Below are 24,382 nucleotides of genomic sequence, written 5' to 3'. Positions count from 1 at the left end.
TAGTCCATTGTAGAGTGCAAATAATAGAATATCGGTGTACGTGAGAATAAGCGCTTTTACTAATTCAAATATTTATGCTCGCTTCAAACTAATGTAAACTAATTGCGCAAGGAGCAAACTCACTTTCCGCATTTGCACACACACACACACACGAATGGTCGGACAACTGTGCTAACCAACTGAAGAGGCGGCGAAACGATCCGAAGGAAACACTTTCAAACTTGTCTTCGAACATGCTAATTACCAATTTTGTAATTTTTAAGTGTAATCTTCGCACACAATCCGATTACAGAATTGAAAGAAACGTCAAAGAAAATTTGAGATTTTAAAATATATTCGTTTGCAATTGACCCAATTTCATTTGAAAGCCATTTACTTTTGATATTTATTGGCTAAGGTCAATGATTTATTTAATAAAGTCCAAATACCAAACCCACTTATGTGTATTGACTAATAATTTATTTTCTAATTTCTTTATTTTCAAGAAGAAACGTTGCTTTTTGCTTGCTTTTCTAAATAATCGTTTTTGTATACTATACAGTAACATCTATTTCCATAGAAACAAAACAAAATATTAGATAAAAATCATTACAAGATCATAGTAACTATGGAAACTGCAAACTGGATTGCAATTTACTGTTTCCAAGTAATATTAAATCTAAATCAAACGGAATAAATAAACAGAGGATGATTTACATGCAAATCTCGGTTTTGTTTTCTTTTTGTTTTTTTTTTTTGGCGTACGCATATGATAAAAATAGGTTTTCCGTTTCGGCCGCAAAATTCGTAACGTGAACGCGTTGCTGGAAGTGCGGTAAACCAAACAAACGGAGAACGCAATAAACACAGGGAATTTTCTAAATTTATATGGGTTCAGTTTAAATATTTGAGAGACGATGCGCAAACACATCGCGGATTTTCTGGAAGGGAAAATCGAACTGTCGCGCCCATATCAGTCGCTCAACAACATGCTTAAGTCGTGCTTGATCTTGGTGGCGTCGCTCTCCGTGTGCCGTAAGGATGAACAGCAAATAATTTGTTCCTTCTGATTTATTTTTTTTGGTTTCAGTCGCGGCAAAGGATTGCTTCTACTGCGAATCTGCTTCAAGTCGCGACTGCAAATTGGAATCGCTGAACTGCTCCAGCCTCCAGTACGTCACCAAAGGAAGTCATTCGTTTGTTGATTTCAAGTGCGTCACAGTGGATGTAACGTATGCCGGTAAGTTGATATATCTTAACTTCATATTGTCGTTTGTTGACAACATTCTTTGTAAGGTGCCAAATCGCACATAAGAACCTGCGTCGGATTGTCTTCCAAGAGCGAGTTGGCTTGCAGCAACGTGAAAAATGGTTTATCCGATGGACAACGTTTGGAGAATTGTCACGAGTGCAGCTCCGATCTGTGCAACGCCTCCTCACCCAAATTCGCTTCATCCATCGTTCTATTCACTATTTTGAGCTTGACGTTAACACTCTTGTAAAGAATTCTCGCTGTGTTATGATGATACGTCCATAATTATCTAAAACAATAAATTTATATTCACGTTATAAAACAGTACTTTAATAAATCAATATTTTTCTTGATGATCGTCATTATTTCACATTTTTTTTGTCTACTTACAACTTGAATTGTATTCATCGAGGACAATATATAGTTTATGTTTCTTCATTAGTTAACATTGTACAACAGACAACATCAGTGACACTTTTTCTTTCCTGTAAAACAAGTAGGCTTTATCATGGATTAAAACTTTAGTGGGTGAAAGTAGGAATGCGTGTATCTGGATATGAATAAAGATAAGTGTGTGATAAATTTTCATATTAAATTTAATAAACGGTATTATGTGTGTGTAAATTGGCACAATGTTTCTTTCGTTCCGCTCATCATAAAGTCTACAGAATTCAACTATAATAATACAAATTATAAATAAGACAATCGCCGATTGTGTAGAAAAACAATAATAATAATATATATATATAGATGCGTACATAGAGAGAAGAAAGGAATGTAGGAAAAGTGGTTCACTTCCTAGGCATGACAAACTAAAAATGAAAAGAAAAAAAATAATAAAACTTCACCTTAAAATCGAAGTTAAAATAGACAATTTTTCCTTTTAGCAAAACATAGCCTGCACTTTTTAAGAAAACACGATTTAAATAAATGTGCGAAGAAACATTAAACTTTTGAATTTGAATCGTTCCGATCAAAAATAAAGTAATTACCCTAATATATAATTCGCTTAAAAAATAACTAGACGTTTTAGGTAACTAAACAATGTGTGTTTGTGTATATGTCGTGTGTGTGTGTATGGCGCTTAAGAATTAAAAATAATTTAAATCTAAATCTGTTTTGGCACCACATTAAACAAAGAGTAATCAGATAATAATCAGATTAGATGATGACCGTTGAGTGGAGGTGCAGCAGCAGCAGCAACAGCAGCGCGTCTCAGGTCGGGTTGCATCTGCAGACGCAGCACGACGGGAATAGGAACCAATCCATGAAGATGCCTTTGCAGTCGTTGTCTGGATCGTAGGCAAGCAGACGATGCCATTTGTACTTTTGCTCGCAACCGCACTCGCCGGAACAACGACCAGTCTCTTTCTTACTAGAAAAGAAAGAAAAAAACATTAATAATGAACGCAAACAGTTTAAGTTATTTAAATGAAAGCAGCAGCAATCCATGAACTATTTCATTACTAAAACAAACATTTGCAGCGTTTGCAATATAATTATGTTAATTGCATGAATTAACAACTTCGCTTCCTTCATCTTCTAGGAAAAGTCCGATAATAAAGATTGAGTAATAACATTTGTGGTTTTTCTGTGATAATCTTATATAACATGAAAAAACATATGCGTTGCATTAATTTAGTAATCCTAATAAATTGATCCAGTATGCAAATCCGGTGATGATTCAACGGTGGAATTTAGTTCATTCATTTAGTTTTTACGTTGATTGTGCATTGATGAAATGCTATGAATTGCTATGAAATTAAGGTGTGTTGAACTTACGCGCAGACTTCCTGGTGAATGGCCTGCTCGAAGTGCTGGGTGTTGACGATGGCTCGGATTTTCCCAGCAGAGTTGGACGCCCAGTAAGGAGTCACGATCTCCACTTTGCTTTGGCATGCGTCGACTCTGCAAAGCGGTTCACGATGTTCGATGATGAATCAAGCGTTTAAATCTATTAATAGATGATCTTTACCTTCCGGTTTCCGAGCTCTGGTTGTTGCGGAAACTCTGCCTCGTCACGCGGACCTTCGCGAACATCGACTCGGGACCGGGGGGCGCGTGAAGATCCGGCACCCCGGGCGGCGGCGCTCTCTTCGGCTTCCGCGTCGGCTCCGTGTCGTAATCCGGTCCCATGATGAACTCTCCGTACATCCGCTTCATCAGAGCTTTGTTATCATCTATGAACGTCTCTATTCTCTCACTGAAACAGCAAACAGCAAACGAAAATAAGTAAAAGAACAAACGAGGTGGTAATTCGAAAGACTTACAGTGGATAGGTGTTCCCCGCTGTGGGACAGAAGAGCTGCTGGTATCTCTTGATGCATGGCACTCCTCGGATGAACTCTCCACGAATCTCCAGACCTAGCGCCACCGAAAGGGCCGTCCAGAGGATCTGCAAGCAGAGAGTAACGGTTAACAACTCCATCCGAATGCGATCAACGGCGGATGCTGCACGATGACCGCGACGAATCGATGATGACTGCATCGCAACTATTCATCATTCGGCGTATATAATTTAAAGACAATGCCTGCCTGCCTGCCCGCCTGCATCCGAGCAAAAACTTATAAATAGCGTATTATGGGATCAGACCGCAGCATTTAGGAATTCCCTGAAAACCGCGCGCGACATCAGAGAAACAATACTCACACCGTAATGCACCAACATCGACCGATCTTCTTCGTCGCCCAACAAACACTGAAGACTCTCCGCATCATCATCATCATCAACAGCAACAGCAACAACAGCAATCATGTGAACTTTGAGATTTAGCATAATTCCATGTAATTGCATAACGTTTATTTTTAAGCGATCCTCTCTTGCAAACCCGCAATTACTGTATTTTACTCCATTTATCCGCATAATGAAGCCGATTATCCGCAAACACTTTTTTTTTTTTTTTTGGTACTAAATATTTGCACGAGTTACTTAATAATAACGATGAGCGTGATTCATCATCACGATAGTGTGTGTTTTTCTTGTCCCCCAGCCGCACGGTGAATCGGGGGAAAACTCGGCATGAAGGAATTCGTTGGGAAATAATTACCGATTGCAATTAACGTGTGTTTTCTTTGTTGTTATTTCATTTAAAATTTAAAACTCACGTGAGTTTCAACTAGTAACAACGTACATTGGCATTGGCAAATACAATAAACAAATGGAACAACGGTCATGAGAGGTCAACATTTTCACAGATTATTTCCTGGAAATTATAAATCAATTAATTTTCATAAAAAAAATTTCAATAGAAACGTAGTAAATATTATCACAATTTCGTTTAAATCGAAAGGTCAAAATTATTTAGATTATTTCTTTGCAAATATTTGTTCATTCATTCAAAATAATAAAGTAAATTATGATGCTAATAATAATAGTATTTAAATTGAGAAGAAGAACAATGAACGTATTTAAATACTACCAAGTTCTTTACAATCACAATTGGAATTTTTTGATCTACAAACGAAAACAACAACAAGAAGAAAAGAACAGAGTAGTAGTAATAGTATTGAACGCAGTTGTTCACCTCAGAAACGGGTGAAACTCACCAAGTTACACCATTCACCGGAGACACCTTCGACTTAAGAAGAAGAAAAGAAAAAAAAACCGTCTGATACGGATCACACGCGGATGTCGATAAATCATATCGCAAAACTAACACGTTCACAATATATATGTTAAATCGGATCGAAGAAAAATTCGTTTCGAAAGTTCGAACCGTTTCAAAGATATGTTGTACACTGTTGATATACATACTCTTTTTTGTTGTTCTTTTGCTAGGCTTAGCTGTCGCAACTATTTCCAAAGCCTTGACCAATCTGCGCGGTTATTGTCGTCGGTGGAACGTAATAATGAAAAAAAAAATGTTTAAGACAGAAAGGAAATAAATTAACATTCTTCGCTCGAGTTGTGTCAACGCGGCGAACCGTTTCAATCTTGTTCTTGGAAACTGTCATCGCTCTGACAATGATAAAAAATATATTGGTCATCTTTCAATACTAAACTTCTTGTTAATTAGTTCTGATTGGTAGCAGTTAACGCTTCAAATTCGATGCGAGAACGTTCTTGAAAATCTCGTCGAACGTAATTGTTTGGCAGACAAAAAAGGAGATCCAAAGTGAAACCTTCGCGATCGATTGCGTTCAGTGGCGAATCGAACCGCAAGCAAAAATGGGCATTTCTTCCTGTTTAAGTATTAATGAAGACATATTAGACCGTTACCAAAACCGGTGCAGAATCTAGTTGCGATTAATGGATTATAAAAAACGAGAACGTTTCAATTAGCTCATTTTGGACTTGGAATGCTCGATAAACTATGCACGTAATTTATCGATCTATTCCAATTATGCTCTCCAATCGAAACTATTACATTAATTGCATCTTTAATTGCTGTTTAACAAGTAGTAATAATGATTCATTTACAAATATTAACTAGTTTATGGAAACTAATAATAATTAACGTTACGTTACGTTAAAAAAAAACCATAAACTTTGATAAGTTTAACAAATTATAAACAGAAATGATAATTGTATTGATAATAGTAACATTAAGGCTAGTTATTTTTTGATTGGAATTGTTAGATTACACGCGACAAACAAGTTAATTTTTGTATTGTAAACGAGTTCGGATGAAAACGGGAAGATCAATTGAAATTCGATGGGATTGCCATCTTTTGTGTAAGCGTTAGAACTGGAAGGTTGTTGCAATTTCCGCCAGAATTGAAAGCTCAGAGCACGCTTGATAATAAAGTTTTTAATAAACAAAAATACGCCGCCGTGCTCCAAGGCTGTGCAGTGTACATTTCAAATGATGTATGATGTATGTGTGTGCCCTTGTCGGGCACTCTTTCAGCCAACGACAATTAATGAACGGGCAAGCGGGCATGCACAACAATAGCGCGCGCTCGAGAGAGCGACCACCTTCACCTTTCCCAACGACATACAAATAAATACATGCAACGGCACGCAAGAAACTTCATGGGAACCAATGGAGGTAGATAATGTCGCACCCACTTCCGGAAATCTGGACCCGGAATTGGAGACTGGAGATTTACCGGAGTCGCGCCGCAAAAACCCGGCGATGGAGACAACGGGCGCGGGCGCGGCTTTTCAAGGCAACAACAAAACATACAAAACAGACAACAACAACAACAGCAAGATTTAGATCTTGGGAATTACACACATACACGCCCACGCATTCGGAACGAGAACACGTCGAAAGAGACGCGCGTCGCGTTTCTTACCTGCCGATCACCCTCGAGGTGAACACGTGCAGAAAATGTAAGCGCAATTAGTCAACACATGCAATTTCATTTTTTTTTCTCCCTCAAATTTGTATCATAAAACCGATCGATCACCTAATAAATAACTTCCCACATTCTTCGCACATTCGCGCTGTTGCGTGAAGAATTTCTGGGAAAAACCCACCGTAGAAAGTGATCCACGCGTTGCGCAACCGTTTTTCAGAGTGTCAAAAAAAAACCGTACAATTTCATTATTAAATAAGAAAAATAAAGAAATAAACACAATAGTAAACATTCACATTACAACTCCAAATATTCTAATGACTTACGGCGCATTTAGCATTTCTTTTTACTCTGAATCTGAATAGACGTTATTACCAAACTGGATCGGGTATTCATGATGCACCTCTTCTTCGCAACTTGATTATTGGATTCTTCCGCACATTGCAACACGGACAGTGGGCGCGTTCTGCACGTGCACGTGTCTCCTTTTCAGAGACGACAGAGATGAGCAGGAGCGACGAAAAGAAACGCGTCTTCGTTTGAATAACTGTCTGTCAGATGGTTGAATCGGCACAATAGATTTACATTCATTATGACTGGAGAGAGAGATCAAGAATTTTATTCCATCGACGTAACGACGTTTAATGCGTTTTCTTCTTCTATTCTTTTATGTCTATTCAAATCACTTCCACTTCTTCAATTTCATACCATTACTACACCGTCTTCACATTGTTTATCAAAATCGTAGATGAAACACTTGTATTCATTTGTGTACAGTTTCTAAAATTATTACATACTAATAATGGTATTTAATTAAATTAATGAAGACAAATGTATAGGGAAAAAAAATGCATAAATCAAATTTTGTCAATCAAAAAGAACTTTCACTAGATTGGCAATAATTTGTTAAACATTTGAAAGTGAAATGCGTCAAGTTAAATTTGTTCGTTACACATTAAATTTCAAAAAAAAAACAAATACAAAACGATTATTTGTGTTCAATCTCGAGAGCACTTTGTACGATTGTTGATGTTATTGCTTCCTGAGATCTTCCAAACACGTTTCTTTTCCAAATTAACAACTGTCGCAGTTGCTTAGACCGTTTTGTTTATTTGTTTTGCGAACTTTTCGTCTGATTCTTTCTCTCTGTCTCTCCATTTTTTTTACTTTCTGGTCGTCGTTGTTTCATTTATTATATTTTTGTTTCTCTCTACCAATCAAATATGCCGATAGTTAATGCAAGGAAAACATAAATTATTTATATGCGAAAATTTGAATAAGCTCGTATGCAAAACGGTCTATTCAGAATATGCAGGAATACGTACAATATATTACTGTTTCTTCTGTGTTTCTCCAACTACTACTGTTAAGCATTATGTCTGTCGATTGACGCACGTTCTTAACACATTTCACTTAATGACTACACGAAAATTATGCTGATTATTCACAGCATTATATCGAAATTTTCGCATTCATTATAATAGTTAAAATGTTATTATTACTCAATTCCAAGTTAAATCTTGATGTAGTCGTAAATCTAGTAATAAATTTCTCTAAATGGTAGTCAAAGCCACTTTCAACACGAGATAAAGTAATAAGGATTAAAGATTATTTGAATATCAAACGTATTATATTTCAATATAATGTTAATCCTTTGAAATTTGTCAAACAGTGAATGTCTAAGTTTGCTGTAGTAGTAGTAGTAGTATAAGTAAACGGTTTCGATCGTTTGACGAGTGTTGGTTGTTGAATGGGGAACAGAGCGAATCGATTGGTATGCTCGACCGTGAGTCAAAAGCAATTGAAAAGGAAGAATGAGTTGCATAACGTGAGGTCTATTAGAATAATTACCGGGCATTTCTTTTCTGCTGCTGCCGCCGCTGCCGTCTATTTATTGTATTCGTTCTTTTGCTCTCTTTTGCGTTATTTTCGTTTGTCGCGCTTTCCACATTTAATTCCAATTCCAATTTAATCGAGTGCTAAAACCGTGGAATACGTACGAATGCCGTGCACGTAAGGTCGCGTATCGCGGCGGTGGCCGTCGTCGAAAGTGAATGTGAACCACTTTCCGAACGAAACAAAGAATGTAAAGAATAAAATGTATATAATAAATATACATTTATATATTATGTAGTAGTAGAGGAATAAAATATTTCTTTAAAAATGTTTTCCCTTTCGTCGCGCATTACTCAACACTGTCGTTGCAAAATGTAAAGCATTCGTAGGTTTCTCCCGGCAAAGGCCATTAAACCTTCTGCTCGACTTTCGTCAATGGGTCGTAGGTACGGTCATCTCGGATGACGTAACGCAAGCGATGGAAGAAATCGCTTCCTCCGTCCAACAAGTTTTCAATTATCTTTATCGAAGGTTACCCGCTCTTGCAGTTCACTCTTTCCTCTTTTAACTTGTTCCATTTGTGAAGCCGTCAACGACCAGTTTTGGCATTTCCGGTGTCCGGATCGAAGCAGCAGAAAAGGGAGCGCGCGCGTGTTCGCATTGTCTACACCTCCTCCTCGTCGTCGCCGCCGCCGCCGCCGTCGTCGTCGTCTACACCTCGTACGTGTAATACATAAATGCCAGGCGAAGGCTAAAGCAAAAAGGTGAAAGGACCAGGTGAGGAGAGCAGCGAAATCGCAGAGGAAACATGCCTTACGAATTCTGTACACACACTCACTCACTCACACAGAAGAGATCGTTTCATCTGGATTCGTGCAACCTCCAAATGGATCACACTCAGCAAAGGAAACTATCCGCTATCTCAGATATCGTTTAACCTTTCGTCATCCTCTTAATTGGCGCACTCTTCGGGGCTCGCCAATTAGAGTTTCTTTTTCGTTACGAACGTTAATCGATGTTTCCTGCTCTTGCATAATAATAATATCTGCTCAGTTCGGTAACAGTCGAATTGGTTCAATTCTCGTTTAATCGTTTCACCATTCCATTAGTCATAGCTAAAGAAATAACGAGTTACTGTTATCTAGATATGATGTCAATCATAGGAATTTCATTTCTTCAAACCGAATATAAAATATCAATTTATAATTAATGATTTTACTTCATACATCAATCAAGTAGATGTAACGCACCATTTCTGAACTGAAATGATACAGTGGATATTCTTGAATCGTGCTGGATTTGCTGGAAATGTACAATTAAAAATCGATGGCCGAGACACCCAAGTCCGACGATCGCATTGTCCATTGTTGTAAGATTACGTGATCAGACACAGGCTGCACAGCCAGAAATTACGTGATACAGCGTCCATTCCATTGAAATTCACGATTTCGAACACAAGCAAAAGCTCGGACAACGCCACAAAAGCGTATTTCTTAATGCAATATATCATGACTACTACCGTAAGGATTTATGCAATCCATTATATATCGTCTAATTAACCAGATATCCAATGACCCAATCGGTCAATACGATAAATTTGAAATGAAATCTAAACGTTCCTCGAACAGCGTTACACTCGAGCGAATCCATGAACGCTATTATTTGCAATCGAAATTAACAACATATAGATGAGGCAAACGAAGAAGGTGTGCATGACTAACGCATGTTCTCAATCGTTAAATTTTGCTACTCTGTACTTTGTTTGTATTGTTTTCTGTTGCAAAACGCGTTTGACAAATGTTAGTGTTAGCAGAAATTGTTTGTAATTTGGGACAACTCTTGCATCTAGGATGCATCATGTTGCCATGGTTGCCGTATATTGAGTAATGTTGAAACAAAGGAGAAAACCCTTGAGATGTTGACTTTGAAAGTTCAAATGGAATTGATTAGTTATGCGATCGATTGTTACGTTTTCGCGTTTGGGCGGTGAGTCACTGGCGAGTGAGCAGAGAGCAACTAGAGCGTGAAGTGTCTAGAGCGTGGACTTAATTGTTACTTGTTCGCTTACCGGTATCTGAACGAAGCTTCCGTTGTTGATCTGGGGATAGGAGTAGAGCGGCACGACGGGTACGGTTCCGTTCTTGAGATAGATGGGTCCCTGGATGGGTGTGACGGCGGGCTGATGGTGCAGACCGCCGCCGCCCGTCTGATGCTGCGGATGTCCTCCAACACCTGGATGGACCACCTGGTGGCCGCCGCCGCCGCCGTCCTCGTAGTAATCGTAATCGATGACGGCGTGCACCTGGGCTTTGGATCCTCCTCCGCCACGCACCTGGGTGTAGTGCGGAGTCGCAGGTGGCGGCATGTCCGCATCCTCGGCGGTGAAGGGCGTGTGGGGACGCGGATAATGGTATGCACTTGGCGGCACATAGGGCTGTGGTGGCGGCGGCGCTGCCGCCGCCGCGTGATACGGAAAACTGTAGTTTAACAAAGCCATCACCTCACTAACATTCTAGCACTCCCGATCCTGAAACAAACAGAACAAACAACAAAAAGGAATTAGATACAATAATAACCAGAGAATTCAGCAACTTGTAGCACCGAGAAACATTACTCAACACAAAACTAATAACAAATTTGACAGTCCGTTACTGTAACCAGGCAACAACTTCCAAAGCAATCTTCAATCAATACTTAAAAACAATGAAATCTAAAAAACAGTATACCTGGAAAGCAAGAAACAAAATAGATAATTGTAATGTCATTCATTCATTCATAAATCGTGCAATCAATATCACACATCCGTTTCGATTAACTATTAATTTATTACCCGGAAACGGATATTCAACTAATAGAATCAGCAAATTATTCAATCGGCAACACGTTCTGCAATGATCAGGTAAGAACTTTTTTTTTTTTTGTTCAATTAACATTCCTAAGGTATGTTGATGCATGTTCCTACTATTGTTGTCATTGATACTGAAAAATCCCAGACGTGTAATATGTAACTTTAATAACAGCGACATCCGCCTTCGATCAATAACCAAATTGTTGCAAGTATTTTCCCAATGTGATTCATCGCCGTCTTTGATGCGTGTAAATAGGTTACATATGAGCATTGTCATCAGCATCAGTTCATCCGCGTTGCATTCGCACACATTCTTTCACACAGTTCTCTATATATTTAGAAGAGAAAAAACAACAACAACAACATGCCTGCAGTTTCCTTGATTGATTTATCTTTATTCTTTATGCATTGATTTGTATCGGACCTCTCCGTATGCAATTAACATTAATTATGATCACTCACTTTCTACACTCGTACCCATTTTGGCGCCACTTTTCGCACGAATTCGCTAAACGCTCGCATCCGAAAGTTTCGCCTTCTTCGCTTTTTCTTTTTCCTCCTCCTCCTCTTCCGTTCATTCGCCGTTCTCTCGTTTTCGCTTCTGCCAATCAATTTCGATGATACTTTTAACAACAAGTATTAATCAAGAATCCAATCACAAAGCACACTTAAAAATTTAAAAAAAAAAAAGACAATTGTTTCACTTTATAATCGATTAAATCGATCAATCAATTTTATTTTAGTTTTTGTTTCGATATTATAAAATATGAGATCATCAAACTTGTTTCATATAAATATCAAACATTTGAAGAAAATTACAATTTAATTTCACGAAACTTTTATACACATTTAAATTCTAATTAATTACAAGTTACCTTCGCTTGTTATTTATTACATTCATTTGTCGTTACGAATTGTGGCTGATTCTTGAAAGTTTTAGATGTTTTCATCTTACATTACAAATACATACATTTGTTTTGTATACATACAGACAGACAAATCGTGGTTGCGATGTTTTCCGCTTGTTTTTCTCTTGTTTCCTCTTCTTCTGTTATGACATGGATGCTTTGCAAAATGTATCTGTCTCATTCCTCATAAATAGCGTGACTAACGTGCGTTCACTTGTGACAAAGCCTAGGCACGCGATCGTAAAAGTAAACTGCATTTTGAAATTCCTAAGAAAATAACACACGGTCAAATTTAAAACTTTACAGCAAATAAAGCCTAACGATGATGTTGTTCTTCTCAAAGAGATTAAGCGATTTTTGATTGAAATCAGTGGCCGAATAGATGCGTAAAGAGTTTTCGAATTTCTTTTTAGTTAATTGCTGTTCTTCTAGTTCTGTTCGTTCGAGTGGGCGATTAGTTAAGAGTTGATGATGGAGAATAGAAGTTGAGATAATTACCAGAGGTTTTTGGATGCTGACCGAAGCGAGTGCACCAGAAAACTGTGAGTTATTGGTCGTATCTGTAGCAGCAACCACTCTGATATCTACTGGTGCTAGCTAGGTAAGGTGACAGTCCAGTCCAGTTCCAATGGAGATGTGACCTTCGGCCGTAGATAGATCAACCAACACCCACAGCGCCAATCCGCATGTAAAATTCATACACACACATTCGCATTGGAGAGCGGAAAACACACGATACCAATAGACACACATTCACAACAAACGAAATACGTGTTCTAATTAGAAATCAGAAATCATCGAAAAACCCCCAGCGAACAACGCGCATCCGGGGATCACAATATCCTTCTTCTTCAAAAAAACCTATAAACACATCTGATAGATTTAGATGCATGTAACTCATTGATTTACTGGCCGAGAAATCCGAACTGTAAATCTCATTTAATGTCAAACTATTTATGGTGGAAATATGATAATCTCGCATTACAAACAATTACCATTAACGGTTTACTGCTATTACAGTGTTCGTTCTCTTTTTTCTCTTTGCTCGGCGTGTGAGAATTGAATTTGCCCTGTGGGAAAGTAACGAGCTTGAATGAAAGTGATTGCAAATGAACGTGTCTTGCCTCTAATTCGTCGCGTTACCTAACAGCAAAGTCAACCTCCCGAAGGCCTTTTTTCTCTTTTAAATCCAAATTTGGAGCGAACTTTTGTCATTGAAAGAAAAGAAACACCCTGCGTTTGCAGCGTGTTCACACTGCAATCTCTCAGTCTATAATTGCTTGTATAATGCAAATTGCGCAATTCCATTAGGTTTACTCCAATTGTTCTCAAGGTGCACTCGAAAAAACGAAAGGCCGTCTACTTTACACATTTTCATTTAAACTTTAACATCTCCTTTACATCTTTTCACAATCTTTTCTTCTTGAATTATATTTAAAAATAAGTAGTTGATGGCTCAAAGTAAATTACTAAACTTTATTCATATTGTTAACAATTTGGAAACTTTTATTTTTTTTGCCTATAGCTGACAAGGCAAAGAGTGGTTGTCCTCGTTGTGCATCTTCGAACGAATTTGCATGCTTCGAACTGTTTGAATGATCTGGATGAATTATAACAGAAAGAGGTGACCTCGAATGGTCTCCTCGTTCACTTGATTTTATTGTTCCAGTTCATGTTCAGAGGAAATATCAATAGTTATTTGCAATTTCTAAATTAGTTTGAAGCGATTCCAGTATTCCAATATGCGTGCTCCGCATATTTGGAGTGGTGAAGTCGGTAAGTTGTTAGATCGGATGTATGGGCAAGGACGAAGTGAATCACGTCAGGTGTACGTACATCTGAAAAGTGAATCACCGGAGCAGCGGTGGAGATGTTACTAAAGGTCATGATCCAAAGAGATGCTGCTGTCCGTATCCAAGAGCTCGAGGTCTAAGGCAGAATATAAAAGACTGAGACTGAGGTCCGGTTCCTTCCACCAAGCAAAACTCTGCCTTTCTCCGCTCTCGTTTCCCAGCAAGGATATTTCCTTCGTTTCGAGCGAGTTGCGCAAGAGGAACGGCATTACCTTAGGTTAGGCCGCAGCGAGTAAACAAAAACATTACGCTACGATTATGTAACGTGGGTGTCCGCGTGTCGCGTGTTCGCTTTGCTCTGTCGTTTGATTATTATAAAGGTGTTAACGTTTCTTTCTCTTCCTATTGAAGATGTTAAAAGCTAATGGAAAGAGAATAGAGGAAATTGGATTTTGGGGAACGAGATGTGTTCCTTTTATGTATCGCAACTGTGAGCAGTGATCACATTTAGAAAGGCCAAATCTGACGATTCTTTCTGCATAGGAATTCGCTGCATATAGAATCCGTGTGTGTGTGTGTATGTGTATAAAAACGGAAGAGAGTTAGTGTGTGGCGCGCGCGCGTCTTTAACGCTGGATTTATCTAAAGATAAGCAAACACTTCTGCTTCGGATAAATTGTAAAACTTACATGCGAATTGTAGTTGCGATCTGGTTGAACGAATTAATTATCGGTTAACTTGCGGCACCATTGGTCACACTCTCTCCGATCCTCGACGGTACTACAATCTTCAACAACACACGAGTTACCTATCTGAATGTCTTTGTTTCGTCTTCAATTTTTCCTCCCTTTCAGTGAGCGTGTGTGTTTCGAGAATTCGAAATTTCTACTCGAAGAGACGAGAGTCGCTCTGCACTTCTTCACAACCGCGATATGACTGAGCACACTTGAGGCAACTTATTCAGCGGCGTACCTGTGACTTAAGTCCACTCACCCACCTCTGGAGTCGCTCTCTCGCTCATTCACAAATCACACACACACACACTAAAACTTTTTTCTTTACGCGTTTTTTTCGAATTCTTCGGTTCATCACAAATCCATCGCAGGAGACATCAATTAATATTTAGTCTTCTATTACAATTAGATTCGAGTTTTATTATTGCATTTTGTATCGCTTCAATGTTTTTTTTTTTGGGCTGTTGTTGTGTCTGTTTCATTTTTTTTTTGTTAGGAGAAAGTGGTTTGATCGCGACGCAACCGACAAATTCGTGCTTCCACTACGTGCTTCCAACTTGCGCAACGTATATAAAAATAAAACGTCATTATCGTAGATACCGAGATCTAACGAATAACAAACAAAAATTGCAATTGGTGTAACTTAGCAACGAAAATTCAACTGGAAGACATTACATTAGCAGTCAATTTTAACGTCATCACTTAAAAATACATGAATCCAATTAACAATAAATTAAAATTGTTTAAAAAGAATATATAATATGATAGAAAGACGTCTTGTCAGGACTGCGTTTGTCTTTGAAAGCACAATAAATATTTAGTATCCTTGGTAACAAGTTTATAATCCTTAGCAACTGTCATAAAGTAAGTGCTATAGAGATTAAATTAGTACAGAAATCGAAACACTTTGAAACATTTCATCAATTGATTTGTAATTTTCTTAGATTATTGTCGTTGTGAATGATTCTATTGTAGGTAGATGATATGTAAATCTATAGCAAAAGTATTTGCAATGTTAAAAAAAGAAGAAAAAGTATTGAAACAACAACAAAAAATAAAAATCCTACAGAAATTGCTTCATTTCGAATAAGAAACTTACTTTACGTTTATCGACAATTTGTAAACTGAACATTTAAAATTTTGTTTGAAGAGATATGCCAAATTTTCAATATTATCAAGGAAAGTTATGAGAACAAAGAAAAAGCTAAAGTGTTTTTTTTTTTATAATTTAGGTAGCGGCAGTTTTTGTGGGTCCAATTTTCTGGAAAGCCGTGGTGAGCCAGTGAGCCGTGGAAAGCCGCAATTTTTCAGGTAGAAAGCGGAATTAGAGAGCATGCAAAGGATAAACCGCAAAAAGCTGGACCGCGGAAATGTGTATATAAAAGGAGCGCGCTTGCACAACGAGCGCAATCAGTTCCACGGAGCGACGAAGATGAACAAATTACTCGCAGTTCAAGTAAATATATTTAACGTTATTGTTGGTGATTTGATTTGATTTGTTTTCAGGTGTTGGCGTTTACATTGTGCTCGGTGTATGGGCAACATCTTCAGGAGGCAGCGCAACTAGCTGAGAGCGGATTGACCGGAGCCGTGCAGGCAGGAAGCAAATACTTCCAGTAAGTTTGTCGTTCGTTGTTTTGCGTTTTGTTTAATTTAAGCCCGGAATATTAGAGATATATACGCAGCTCAGGTGTCGCCGGAGTTGTTGGAGTTTGGGCACGTTCGTGAGACGGCCGACGATTGGGAGCAGCGATTCGAACAGATCAATTTGAACAGTCTGAAGCAGCGCGGAAAGGTTTTATTTTGTTTTGTCTATTGTTCGTATATTGCCTGCAGCAACATCTTCAGCTGTTTATTTCTTCGATTCTTTGTGCGCCTCCCGTAATGCTTTGCACTAATCCGAGACCTAATTTTAACTACTTTCTTTGCAACTAATCCAGATACGCTCATGTGCCAGCAAAAGACCACTACGAGGTTGGACACAAGCGTGGAAATGAACATCACTTCATCGAAAGGCACGAGAAAGCGCACCCTCATGAAGGACAGTTCAAGACTAAAGTAATTACTAATTGATTAATCGATTTAGCGTTTCTCGCTTTAATCGCTCTGTTAAATTAATGTTAACGGTTTCGTTTCGCAGGTGAGATGGGGTGATAAGAATGGTGGATACGGAGAGCACTATTGGGATTACAACCATGCCGGTGGACACGGTGCCGATGGTCACGACGAAGAGGAATCCCAGAATCACGAATCTTACGAACCGTACGAGGAGGAGGTGGATGAGCAGGAAAGTGGTAAAAGGCAGAGAAGAGCGCACGAAGAAGTCGAGCTTGTCGATCATCCCAAAGTGAGCAGATCCTTGAACCAGAAGCACGGAGGAAACTATCGCAAACTGCAGGGGAACTACGAAAGAACCAGGCGTCAGAATGCTTAGTGAATAAGAAATCAGAAGATTGTTAACTAGTTTTATATAAGTTCATTTTTGTACGTTTAAATAATAAATTAATTTCAAACGAGCGTTGTTTCGGTTGCATAACTTGGAACATCTCCGGTTGCATAACCACCTGGATGGTAATATTTTTATTGATTTATTCGTGTTTGGTGCGTGAGCGGCGGCGGTCTTTTCGTTGTTGTTTGTCTTCATATAAGAAGAAAACGGCGTAATGGCCAGCAGCACGGAGCAAATAGGCCTGAACAAGACGTGGGAGTTGTCCCTGTACGAATTGCATAGGACGCCGCAGGAGGCGATCGTGGACAACACAGAAATCGCAGTGTCCCCACGGAGTCTGCACAGTGAACTGATGTGCCCCATCTGCTTGGACATGCTCAAGAAAACAATGACCACCAAGGAATGCTTGCACAGGTTCTGCTCGGAATGCATCATCACTGCATTGAGATCAGGCAACAAGGAATGTCCGACATGCAGGAAGAAGCTTGTCTCTAAGAGATCCCTCCGAGCGGATCCCAATTTCGATTTGCTCATCTCGAAGATATATCCCAGTCGCGATGAGTACGAAGCTCATCAGGAGCGCGTCCTTGCTAAATTGAATAAAAGCCACTCGCAGGCGGCTCTGGTCAATTCCATCACAGAGGGCATAAAGTTGCAGACACAGAACAGAACGAATCGTGCTAGGAAAACTGTGGAGGACTTTCAGATGGCCAACACCAGTGCTGCTTCTGCTGCAGCAGCCACTTCATCGGCTGTGGAGGCTGTTGCAAGTATTTCAGGTCCTTCAGGAATATCGGATGTGGTAATTGATTGATTGATTGATATTTCTATGAGTCTTATAAGATTATATTGTTTGTGAATGTTGCAGCAAGGTGGTTCTGGGCTGCAGTCAGTCAGTCAGCTCAGTTCGAGCAGTTCATCCAATCCACCACCGAGTACATCAGGTATACAGATGACTGTGAGCAGTCCGGCGCCGTCTGGGAGGAGCACGCCGTCGCAGCCTCCGAGCCCGGTTTCGTCCAGTGTCAGTTCAGTAAGTAAGTTGGGGAAACGGTCTAAGAGCACTTTAACTTCAGAGAGAAGCGAGGAAAGCGAATCCTCCGAGCACACAGAGCAAACTGACACGGAGGGCGAGGGTCCCTCGGAGCCGCTCACCATAAACGAAATAGAGCTCGTGTTCAAGCCACATCCCACCGAGATGGCCGGCGACAATCAGCTGGTGAAAGCGCTGAAGGAGAACTCGGTGAGGTACATTAAGACGACGGCGAACGCGACCGTCGATCATCTGCACAAGTATCTGGCCATGAGGCTCACGCTCGACCTGGACTCGCAGCTGCCGCAGTCGCACAATCTGCTGAACTTCTGCATCTACATTTCCCCGTCGAGCGGTCAGTACGTTCAGCTGAACGGCAACCAGAACCTGGGCCAGGTCAACGACAAGTTCTGGAAGATCAATAAACCCTTGGAGATGTACTACTCGTGGAAAAAGAGTTAGAGACAAGCCAAAAACTTGGATCGACAACAACAACACTCCTCTCTCTGAAAGACGACCGTATTTTCTAGTATTAAGACAATGTGATATCGAAGTATTATATATGAGTTCTACGGATCTATAGTCAAAAACATTATTATTATTATACTAAGGCGCTTAGATGCAAAAAAGATATACACTCGTATCTTTTATAAACATTAAGTTGATAAACTATAAAAGTGAAATACTTCAAAAGTATTTCAATATGTTTATTAAATGCAGTAACAATACAAATCATAGCTCAAAGACATATTATATGATCAAATATAATAACAGGATTTACATATATTCATAAATATAATCATCATTTTATATTATAAAGACTATTGCTAATTATACATCTACATATTACGAATTCAATTATATATATATATAATATAATCCCAATTGTAGACTTGTATAATCTTTACAAATAACTTCATTTTATGTGTGTGATTTACGTATGAAATAAATATCTTATTAAAAAAGAAACGAAATCCTGCCTCCTGCTGCTTCTCTTTTGCTAAAGCCTCTAACATTTAACCACGTCCTGTCGAATTACGAATCTGTATTCTGTAGTGGAATTCTTGAAGAAGAAGTGATTCTTAAGAAGTATTGGGAAATTGACTATGGTTTTGTATTTGTCTTGGTGATTCTTATCATGACTACAGCCTCAGCTTTGTTCTGGATACGATAGAGAGTAGATTTGGAGCAAATATGATTAGATGAAGCAAACGTAATCCAGCCTTAACACATACATACTGTGCTTAAAACATAGTTATATTGAGAGCAAGAAAACAGACTAGCTTAAGAATTCCAAGACAGAGCTTGTTGTCTAGAATAATTTCCAGAAACTTGAATTAATCTGCAATCTCGATGGCTACATGGATTGTTCAATGCGGCTGTTCTAGTAACAATTAGAAAATTAACTAAATTTTTATTAATAATTTATTGATTTTTGTCACATTGGCGCTATTGAGTTTATCGATTCATCCACAAGAGGGAGTTTTGATATTATTAATAAAAAAAATTGAATTTAAACAATCAGTTGGCATCACCTACTGCGCCGGTTCGCATGGAGGGACGCCCCTTGGCTCAGTCGCATTTCGTTCTTCTGTGAGTCGGTGTGCGCTCCGGTTTCATAAGTTCAAAATAGTTGTGCAACTAGTTCAAATCCGACGTACTGTGCTGTGTTTTGAGAAAACCATCGTCGGAGATGGCACAACCAACCCCATTAGATTTAGCTGCAATTAAAAGGTTAGTGATGAATCTGATTTAAAAAATTCGCTTTGCATCGAAAGTCTCCCAATTTCTTTGCTAATCGATTGCGCAGATTGCGCATTCACTATTATAACTTGTAATTAAGAAATTCGCGTTAATTAATTCGAAATTACGATAAAACACAAAATGGCGGACCGACGCTACTTTTTTTATTGTTTTCAAAGATACCAACAATACTTTTTTTTATCGCAAAAAGATAATAGTAATAATGAGTTGGTATTGCCTGTTGCGTTTGCGTCGGCACGTCGGCTCAGTCGCAGTTCGTTCTTCTGTGAGTCGGTGTGCGCTCCGGTTTCATAAGTTCAAAATTGTTGTGCAACTAGTTTAAATCCGACGTAATGTTCTGTGTTTTGAGAAAACCATCGTCGGAGATGGCACAACCCCATTAGATTTAGCTGCAATTAAAAGGTTAGTGATGAATTTGATTTCAAAAATTCGCTTTGATTCGAAAGTCTCCCAATTTCTTTGCTAATCGATTGCGCAGATTGCGCATTCACTATTATAACGCGTAATCAAGGAATTTGCGTTAATTATTATGAAATTACGATAAAACACAAAATGGCGGACCGACGCTACTTTTTTTATTGTTTTCAAAGATACCAACAATACTTTTTTTTATCGCAAAAAGATAATAGTAATAATGAGTTGGTATTGCCTGTTGCGTTTGCGTCGGCACGCAGAGCCACCGGCTCAGTCGCAGTTCGTTCTTCTGTGAGTCGGTGTGCGCTCCGGTTTCATAAGTTCAAAATTGTTGTGCAACTAGTTCAAATCCGACGTACTGTGCTGTGTTTTGAGAAAACCATCGTCGGAGATGGCACAACCAACCCCATTAGATTTATCTGCAATTAAAAGGTTAGTGATGAATCTGATTTAAAAAATTCGCTTTGCATCGAAAGTCTCCCAATTTATTTGCTAATCGATTGCGCATTCTCTATTATAACGCGTAATTAAGGAATTCGCGTTAATTAATTCGAAATTACTATAAAACACAAAATGGCGGACCGACGCTACTTTTTTTTATTGTTTTCAAAGATACCAACAATACTTTTTTTATCGCAAAAAGATAATAGTAATAATGAGTTGGTATTGCCTGTTGCGTTTGCGTCGGCACGCAGAGCCCCCGGCTCAGTCGCAATTCGTTCTTCGTTTCTTAAGTTCAAAATTGTTGTGCAACTAGTTCAAATCCGACGTACTGTACTGTATTTTGAGAAAACCATTGTCGGAGATGGCACAACCCCATTAGATTTAGCTGCAATTAAAAGGTTAGTGATGAATCTGATTTTAAAAATTCGCTTTGCATCGAAAGTCTCCCAATTTCTTTGCTAATCGATTGTGCAGATTGCGCATTCACTATTATAACGCGTTAATTAATTCGAAATTACGATAAAACACAAAATGGCGGACCGACGCTACTTTTTTTATTGTTGATACCAACAATGCTTTTTTTTTAATCGCAAAAAGAAAAATAATAATGAGTTGGTAACGCCTGTTGCGTTTGCGCCGGCACGTTCAGTCCAGTTCAATGCGTTGTCGTGTGCTCCGGTTTTAAATGTTCAAAATAGTAGTGCAACTATTTGAAATTGTGTTGTATTTCGAGAAAACCATCATCGGAGATCACAACTCCCTTGGATTTGGACAATTATAGGTCGTAAATTAATCTGTTTCTAAACAAAAAATCGCATTTCATTCAAAATTTCCCAATTTGTTCGCTAACCGATGTGCTAAAATGAACGTATTTCGTAATAACTTGTAATTGATAATTTGCCGGTAATTAATTAGAAATTACAAATGGCGGACCGACGCGTTTCCCCCCGCCAATTTGTTCGCTAATTAATTGCATATATTGCATTGAAATGTACGTTTTCCTATTTTGATTTGTAATTATCGAAATTCGAGTTAATTCATTTGAAAATTGCGATTGCACAATATGGCGTGAGGACGCGTTCCCCCCACCACCACATTCTATTGTTCGCGCCAAATAACATCTGGTAGCAACAATGCTTTTCTTATCGCAAAAAAAAAACTGCTTGCCTGGAACGGGTTGGTACGACGATCGTGGCGTCCCCACGCCACAGTTTTGCGCGTCTCTTCCTCAAGTCAACATCATTCCAATTAGATGTGCGCATTTATTAATGAAATTTCGGGGCTTTCTCATTAATCCATAGCCAGCTACGACGATGCTGATTAATGGTGAGCAATTCAAAACTTTATTTCTTCCCCTGTTTTTTTTTTGTTACAGCTTCAATACTTTTTATTATTTATTTGTTATTTATATGGATGCATTCTGATTTACAGTGTTTGTGCGTTATTTTGAAAACAAGTTTAGGGCTTCGGCTCTTGTTTTTCAACCGTGAGTCAACTCAATTTGCATTGTATGTTGCGTAATTTGTTCGCTAATTAATTGCATAAATTGTATTGAGATGTGCGTTTTCCTATTTTGATTTGTAATTATCGAAATTCGAGTTAATTTATTTGGAAATTGCGATTGCACAATATGGCGTGAGGACGCGTTCCCCCCACCACCACCACTTTATATTGTTCGCGCCAAATAACATCTGGTAGCAACAATGCTTTTCTTATCGCAAAAAAAAAAAAACTGCTTGCCTTGATCGGGTTGGTACGACGATCGCGGCGTCCCCACGCCACAGTTGTGCGCGTCCCTTTCTTAAGTTAACATCGCTCTGATTACAAATGAGCAATAAATACTAAACCTTCATTGATTTTTCAATCAAATTGCAGCGCGATACAGTCATGAGCAGGGAGCAGCAAGGACGACCGCGCTTAACTGTAAGTGCATGTATATTTGAAATTTTCTTTCAGTATTATTACTATTATATTTGTTTGTTATATATGGATGCAAGGTATTGAAAATACCAGGTCATTCTATGCGTTAATCACGTTCGCAGTGATTCGCATGGAATGGCAAGACCGCCTGTGCTAAAACCTTCTCGAGGTGCATCCGTTAAGGTCGTTGCTCGTATCCGTAATATGCGAGCAATCACCGACAGATCACAGCGGATCTAGGGGCTCGCGTTTTCCTCGAAATTTCATTTCTTTGCATCGCGACAGGTGTCGTTAAGAAAAGTCTTGGCCATTAGCCGATTCTTATTCTTACATTCTGAATTACAGTGTTTGTTCGTTATTTTGAAAACAAGTTTAAGGTTTCGGCTCTTGTTTTTCAACCGTGAGTGCAGATAATTTAAAATCACACGGGAGTCTTAAATTTCCGGGAAGTTTGTGCGTATTTTCTACTAAATTATCGTGAGTGTTCGTGTGTGTCAACCAACAATGAGGGCTGCTGAGATGGAGATGATGCAGAGATGCAGTAGTTGGTGATGAAGACATCAAGTAGTAAGTGATTTTATACCACACGGGATTCACAATAAGCCCTCCCCCATCAACTTAAAAATATTTTTAATTATGCCTTTATTCAAAATTTTTAATTACTTTTTCTCCTTTTTCTTAAATTCTTTTCAGGTTTTCATAATTTCTATTATTACTGCGCCTATTCAAAATTTTTAATTACGTTTGCTTCTTTTTCTTAAATTCTTTTCGAGTTTTCATAATTTCTATTATTACTACGCCTATTCAAAATTTGTAATTACTTTTGCTTCTTTTTCTTAAATTCTTTTCAGGTTTTATATTTTATATCTTTAAATTAATGCGCCAATTCAAAATTATTAATTAATTGATTCCCTTTGTTCTTGTCCGTATTTCCGTTTTATTTACATGTTTTAGTTTAGGTTGCATTAAATTACTATTGATTTGGAGAAGATCTCAATTAATTGATTATATTTTAATCAATTTAAGTTTAGTTAATTTGAATGTGATTTTTCTTTCTCTTTTTCGTAATAATAATTTTGTTAATTTGATTTTGGTTCTACATATGTATAATTTATATTGAAGTTGTAATGGCTTCAATATACTTTACTTGTTGTAGACTGAATGGTAATTACTTAATTATTATTATTTTAATATTTATCCTAACAAATGTTTAAACTCAGCAGATTATTAAAATCTGCATTATTTTATTCTTTAATTTTACTTTTTTACTATTTTGATATTTAAAATATTATAGTTCAGGAAATTCTATAATTAGGGTTGGCCACCCTTAAGCAAATTCGTTTTTCTTTCAGTTTTTCGGAATATTTCTCATATTTCGAAAATCTGAATATTGTATCGTAGTGTGTGTTGTTTTGGTTTGAATGCATGCGAGCTCGCAACTGTTTGTGTGTGTTTGAATGTATGAGCAAAAGTGTCTCGATTTGTGTTTGATTTTGAATGATCTGAATAAACGTTGGTTGCTGTTATGATTGTGCTGAGTTTTCGATAGATATTTAAGAAAATGTTAAATCTTCATTAACATTTTCAATTTGTTAGGTGCTTAATTTCGAATTCTTGAACTATAATAAATTATTTTCAATTTCAATTATTAATTAAACATTTGTTATTTCATACATCTCCCCTTTTATTATTTTTTTTTAATACAAAACACATTCAAATATATTTTTAATTATTTGTTATTTTGTTAATAATGGAAATTATCAT

The 24,382-nt window shown here is 38.1% G+C and overlaps 4 protein-coding genes across 7 annotated transcripts; 3 read left to right on the top strand and 1 right to left on the bottom strand.

Annotated features, from left to right (window-relative positions):
* Window positions 1-755: 755 nt before the first annotated feature.
* LOC108561144 lies at window positions 756-1,554 on the top strand. The gene is made up of 3 exons (XM_017918957.1): window positions 756-1,014; window positions 1,070-1,219; window positions 1,276-1,554. The coding sequence occupies exons 1-3, from the start codon at window positions 897-899 to the stop codon at window positions 1,479-1,481; spliced, it is 474 nt and encodes a 157-aa protein (XP_017774446.1). The 5' UTR covers window positions 756-896; the 3' UTR covers window positions 1,482-1,554.
* Window positions 1,555-1,809: 255 nt separating this feature from the next.
* Window positions 1,810-15,021, bottom strand: LOC108561141. 2 transcript variants are annotated; one of them, XM_017918952.1, is made up of 6 exons: window positions 14,550-15,021; window positions 10,380-10,838; window positions 3,502-3,626; window positions 3,207-3,434; window positions 3,014-3,139; window positions 1,810-2,606 (listed from the first exon to the last, which is right to left on the bottom strand). In XM_017918952.1, exons 2-6 carry the CDS (start codon window positions 10,806-10,808, stop codon window positions 2,447-2,449), a joined length of 1,068 nt encoding a protein of 355 aa, XP_017774441.1. In that variant the 5' UTR covers window positions 10,809-10,838; window positions 14,550-15,021; the 3' UTR covers window positions 1,810-2,446. The 2 variants fall into 2 exon arrangements, with proteins under 2 accessions (XP_017774441.1, XP_017774442.1); XM_017918953.1 differs by lacking the exon at window positions 14,550-15,021 and adding an exon at window positions 12,566-12,782.
* LOC108561142 lies at window positions 10,845-17,111 on the top strand. 3 transcript variants are annotated; one of them, XM_017918955.1, is made up of 6 exons: window positions 10,845-11,210; window positions 12,500-12,609; window positions 15,827-16,050; window positions 16,101-16,210; window positions 16,266-16,389; window positions 16,735-17,111. In XM_017918955.1, exons 3-6 carry the CDS (start codon window positions 15,928-15,930, stop codon window positions 17,026-17,028), a joined length of 651 nt encoding a protein of 216 aa, XP_017774444.1. In that variant the 5' UTR covers window positions 10,845-11,210; window positions 12,500-12,609; window positions 15,827-15,927; the 3' UTR covers window positions 17,029-17,111. The 3 variants fall into 3 exon arrangements, with proteins under 3 accessions (XP_017774444.1, XP_017774443.1, XP_017774445.1); XM_017918954.1 differs by lacking the exons at window positions 10,845-11,210; window positions 12,500-12,609 and having other exon boundaries at window positions 15,719-16,050; XM_017918956.1 differs by lacking the exons at window positions 10,845-11,210; window positions 12,500-12,609; window positions 16,266-16,389 and adding an exon at window positions 16,535-16,652 and having other exon boundaries at window positions 15,725-16,050.
* Window positions 17,112-17,193: 82 nt separating this feature from the next.
* On the top strand, window positions 17,194-18,882 carry LOC108561140 (E3 ubiquitin-protein ligase RING1-like). The gene is made up of 2 exons (XM_017918951.1): window positions 17,194-17,845; window positions 17,912-18,882. The coding sequence occupies exons 1-2, from the start codon at window positions 17,258-17,260 to the stop codon at window positions 18,536-18,538; spliced, it is 1,215 nt and encodes a 404-aa protein (XP_017774440.1). The 5' UTR covers window positions 17,194-17,257; the 3' UTR covers window positions 18,539-18,882.
* Window positions 18,883-24,382: the final 5,500 nt, after the last annotated feature.

The sequence above is a fragment of the Nicrophorus vespilloides genome, unplaced genomic scaffold (genome assembly GCF_001412225.1).
Source record: "Nicrophorus vespilloides isolate i.1.1-1 unplaced genomic scaffold, Nicve_v1.0, whole genome shotgun sequence".
Lineage (NCBI taxonomy): Eukaryota > Metazoa > Arthropoda > Insecta > Coleoptera > Silphidae > Nicrophorus > Nicrophorus vespilloides.
This window is presented reverse-complemented; position numbering and strand designations above follow the sequence as displayed.

Coding starts and splice junctions, on each gene's coding strand:
- LOC108561142 (XM_017918955.1), top strand. CDS start 15,928: ATGCAAAGGATAAACCGCAAAAAGCTGGACCGCGGAAATGTGTATATA. Junction 16,051..16,100: donor ACAAATTACTCGCAGTTCAA/GTAAATATATTT, acceptor ATTTGTTTTCAG/GTGTTGGCGTTTACATTGTG. Junction 16,390..16,734: donor GTCTGAAGCAGCGCGGAAAG/GTTTTATTTTGT, acceptor TTCGTTTCGCAG/GTGAGATGGGGTGATAAGAA.
- LOC108561141 (XM_017918952.1), bottom strand. CDS start 10,808: ATGGCTTTGTTAAACTACAGTTTTCCGTATCACGCGGCGGCGGCAGCG. Junction 3,627..10,379: donor GAAGCTTCGTTCAGATACCG/GTAAGCGAACAA, acceptor CTCTGCTTGCAG/ATCCTCTGGACGGCCCTTTC. Junction 2,607..3,013: donor ATTCACCAGGAAGTCTGCGC/GTAAGTTCAACA, acceptor TTTCTTTTCTAG/TAAGAAAGAGACTGGTCGTT.
- LOC108561144 (XM_017918957.1), top strand. CDS start 897: ATGCGCAAACACATCGCGGATTTTCTGGAAGGGAAAATCGAACTGTCG. Junction 1,015..1,069: donor GGCGTCGCTCTCCGTGTGCC/GTAAGGATGAAC, acceptor TTTTGGTTTCAG/TCGCGGCAAAGGATTGCTTC. Junction 1,220..1,275: donor AGTGGATGTAACGTATGCCG/GTAAGTTGATAT, acceptor ATTCTTTGTAAG/GTGCCAAATCGCACATAAGA.
- LOC108561140 (XM_017918951.1), top strand. CDS start 17,258: ATGGCCAGCAGCACGGAGCAAATAGGCCTGAACAAGACGTGGGAGTTG. Junction 17,846..17,911: donor CTTCAGGAATATCGGATGTG/GTAATTGATTGA, acceptor TGAATGTTGCAG/CAAGGTGGTTCTGGGCTGCA.